This window comes from Vicia villosa, linkage group LG7 (genome assembly GCF_029867415.1).
Source record: "Vicia villosa cultivar HV-30 ecotype Madison, WI linkage group LG7, Vvil1.0, whole genome shotgun sequence".
In the NCBI taxonomy this organism is placed as follows: Eukaryota; Viridiplantae; Streptophyta; class Magnoliopsida; order Fabales; family Fabaceae; genus Vicia; species Vicia villosa.
Window position 1 is genome coordinate 21,454,722 of NC_081186.1, and position 3,597 is coordinate 21,458,318.

At 39.4% G+C, this 3,597-nt stretch overlaps 1 protein-coding gene across 1 annotated transcript; it reads left to right on the plus strand.

The window, feature by feature from the left end:
* Nucleotides 1–315: 315 nt before the first annotated feature.
* On the plus strand, nucleotides 316–1,470 carry LOC131618753 (uncharacterized). The gene has a single exon (XM_058889917.1). It carries the CDS (start codon nucleotides 316–318, stop codon nucleotides 1,468–1,470), a length of 1,155 nt encoding a protein of 384 aa, XP_058745900.1.
* Nucleotides 1,471–3,597: the final 2,127 nt, after the last annotated feature.

Here is a 3,597-nt window from a genome sequence, read left to right on the forward strand (position 1 = left end):
AGGTACCGTTGGTGACTATTTGGTTCTGTTGGTGACTATTTGGTTCTGTTGTTGACTATTTGGTTCTATTGATGATTATGGTTCTTCTGGTTCTCTGATCTATGCCGGACCTTTGATCCTATGATATCTTCTTGCTCAGAATTATTGCCTTGGTCCCTCTATGTCGTGGGGACCCAATCTGCATCATTTTCATCATAGCATGTTTAAATTTCAAAAAAAAAAGAAAAAAGAAAGAAAAGAAAGAAAAGAAAAAAGTTAATTCTCATGTGCATGTCATTTTTTAGGGTATCCAGAAAATATCAATCTCTGTCAAGAATGGATAACAACGTGACCGTCAATCAAGGAGCTACAAGGCGCACACACACTTATACTTTCCATCGCGAGGGTATGGTTCAATTGGGACAATTGGGTGAATTGGTCACTGGTCATAATGAAACAGTGTTCAGCGACAATTATGGCAACATATTATCTCTTCTGTACTCGCGTGTCGACGAATGGGCCTTATCCACTCTTCTTCAGTTCTACGACCCAGATATCCGTTGTTTCACATTTTCAGATTATCAGCTAGCTCCCACTCTCGAAGAGTACTCTTACCTCCTCAACATCAAGATTCAACACAGAGTGCCTTTTGTTTGTGTCCCGGAGAAACCTAGGTTGGATTACATTGCCAACGCTCTTTATTTGAGCTTGGGAGATGTTCATGATAACTGGAAGAAGAATGGTGATACTCATGGCTTCTACATGAGTTTCCTGGTTGAAAAAGCTCAAGAATTTGCTGACAAAGGAATATGGGAGGCTTTCAATGCTATTTTGGCCGCTCTGATCTATGGAATTGTGATGTTTCCCAACATTCACAAGTTCGTTGATTTGGCTGCTATATGTCTTTTTATGGACAAGAATCCAATACCCACCCTATTGGCTGACACATATTATTCCATTCACTCTCGGCATGGTAAAAGGGGGGCTATTCGAGGTTGCTTGCCGCTGTTATATAAGTGGTTCAAATCTCACTTGCCTGCTAGTGGTCCGTTTGTTACCTCTACTCAGAAATGGTCTCAGAGAATCATGGGACTTACTGCAAACGACATCGTATGGTATCAATTCCGAACAGGCATATCTGAAGTCATTATCAGGTGCGGAAACTTTGGTAACGTCCCGCTCATTGGGACAAGAGGATGTATTAACTACAACCCAGTTCTAGCTCTTCGTCAGTTGGGCTATACCATGAAGAGTGGGCCTTCGGATAGAGAGATTTACCAATCCGTGTACTTTGAAAAGAGAGCCGACCCTGTAGCGCTTGAGGAAATCAGGAAGGCCTGGAATAACATTCATATAGGTGAGAGATCCACTCTGGGAGCCAAGAATGCCATTGCTATGGAGCCCTACACCGATTGGGTTAAGGAGAGAGTCAAGACACTTTTGTTACCATTCCCGGAAGTTCCTCTCTTGTATGCACAACCCCCGAAGTAGGAGCCGCAACAGCGATATGTAGATCACTCTTTGAAAGCAATACCGCACGAAAATAAAATAGGTAGCGATCTAGTCTTTACCAAGAATCCATAAGAATTCTCAAGGTGTTAAGACTTTCATCGATCAAAAGAAAAAAGAAGGAGAAGAAGAACAAAAATGCATAAAGTAAAATCAACTCACACTATTATTAATATCATTCATCTAATATTATGGACTTGGTCATTTCAAACCTATCAACATCCTAGATCCAATGATATTAATGAGGTAGAGGAAGAAGGAAGGCAAAACAAGCATAAAAAAGGCAAAAACAACATTCTGCCTCACTGGAAATCGGTTTACCTCTGTAGGAAATCGATTTCCTGAGTGTAGACTTCAAATTTGGCACAAAAACAAGGTTGAAATCGATTTCCCTATGTAGGAAATTGATTTCCTGCGCGCAACTTTCAAAAAAACAGCATTATGAAGCATAAAACCTTGTTCAAGCAATAACATAAACACCTTATGATCTCAAATATCAATGTGCACGAATTTTCCATCAAATATTCACCAAATGTCCCAATATAGCCTCAAAGATGCATCACACACTGTCGCACGCTCGCGAAAATGAACAGAGTCGCCACCAATATATTTATCCCAAAGAGGGAAAGGAATATCAGAAAACCTAGGATGAATAAGAACGAGGTCTTTCGACCAGAGATAGGGTACGGGAGTCGGTTACGCGAGGGGAAGGTACTAGCACCCCTCACGCCCATCGTACTCGATGGTATCCACCTATGTTTGTTTTATTCTAAGGGTGTATAAATCTAAAGCTTAATTACTAAGGGAATGCATGCAAATGAAAGAAAAGAAACACGGGGAAAATAAGGTTTTTAAATAGTTGTGCTCGCTTAGGCCCCGCGACCCAATGCCTACGTATCCTTTTCAGGAATCAGAGCGCCGTAGTTCGGCTCTTTAGTTTTTGTTTGTTTTTGTGTTTTTTAGTGGACGAAGTTACATTCGCACTCCGCTGCTCGACCTCTGGAGTCTTAAGCTGGGAATGGAGCGGAAATAACGTGTCCGATTAAAGAATGCCTCGGAGGCGAGATAGAGAAAAGAGTTTGAGCGTTCAAGTGGCACCCTAAAGCAAGGGAGACTCGAGTTGCTCTTTGGTTTGTGTTTTTTAGAAATTGGGAACTTACGCTCGAATGGTTCCCTAAAGCAAGGGAGATCCAAGCACTCGAATGATTCCCTAAAGCAAGGGAGATTCAAGCTTCCATTCCCTTTTTAATGATTTTCACTTTTTTATTAATGTTTTATTAAGTGTTTTCTTTGTATTTTTTAAAGGGATTTTATTTTGATATTTATTAGATGTTTTAATGTTGAAAAGGAAAAGAAACTAGCCTAAGTATGAAGGGAATTTCTACCTAATGTTATCATGGTTTCTACCTAAGGTTAGGAATTAAAGAAAAATGGAAATTAAAGACCACAATTAGAAACAAAAATGAAGAATGATACAATGGTACAAAGTTACACACAAGCATGAAGTAACAAGTTAAAATATAGTACAAAAATGAAGTAAAATACTACTATTTTTATATTAATTTTTATATGAAGAAAAATTGAATTCTAATTAACCAAAAGGAACTAAAAGAGTTAGCCTAAAACTAATATTTTTATGTGACCATTTTTATATGTCAAAAATGTGTATTAAAGCCTAAAAGGATAAGAGAAAAAAATAGCATGCTATCACCTAAAAGAAATTGGTAAAAAGCTAAGTAAAATCTAAATCTACTAATTAAAATAAAATGGAATCAGGGGTGTCGCTACCGCGAAAAATGGAATCAGAGTCGCCACTAATATATTCATCCCATCGCGGGAAAGGAATATCAGAAAACCTAACTCGAAACAAGGACAAGGTCTTTCGACCAGAGAACAGGGCACGGGAGTCGGTTACGCAAGGGGAAGGTGCTAGCACCCCTCACGCCCATCGTACTCGATGGTATCCACCTATGTTTGTTTCTATCTAAAGGGTGTCTATCTAATGTCTAAACCTAAATGCGGATGAATGCAAAAGAAACACGGGGAAAAGAAGGAATTATTTACAAGTGTGCTCGCTTAGGCCCCGCGACCCAATGCCTACGTATCCCT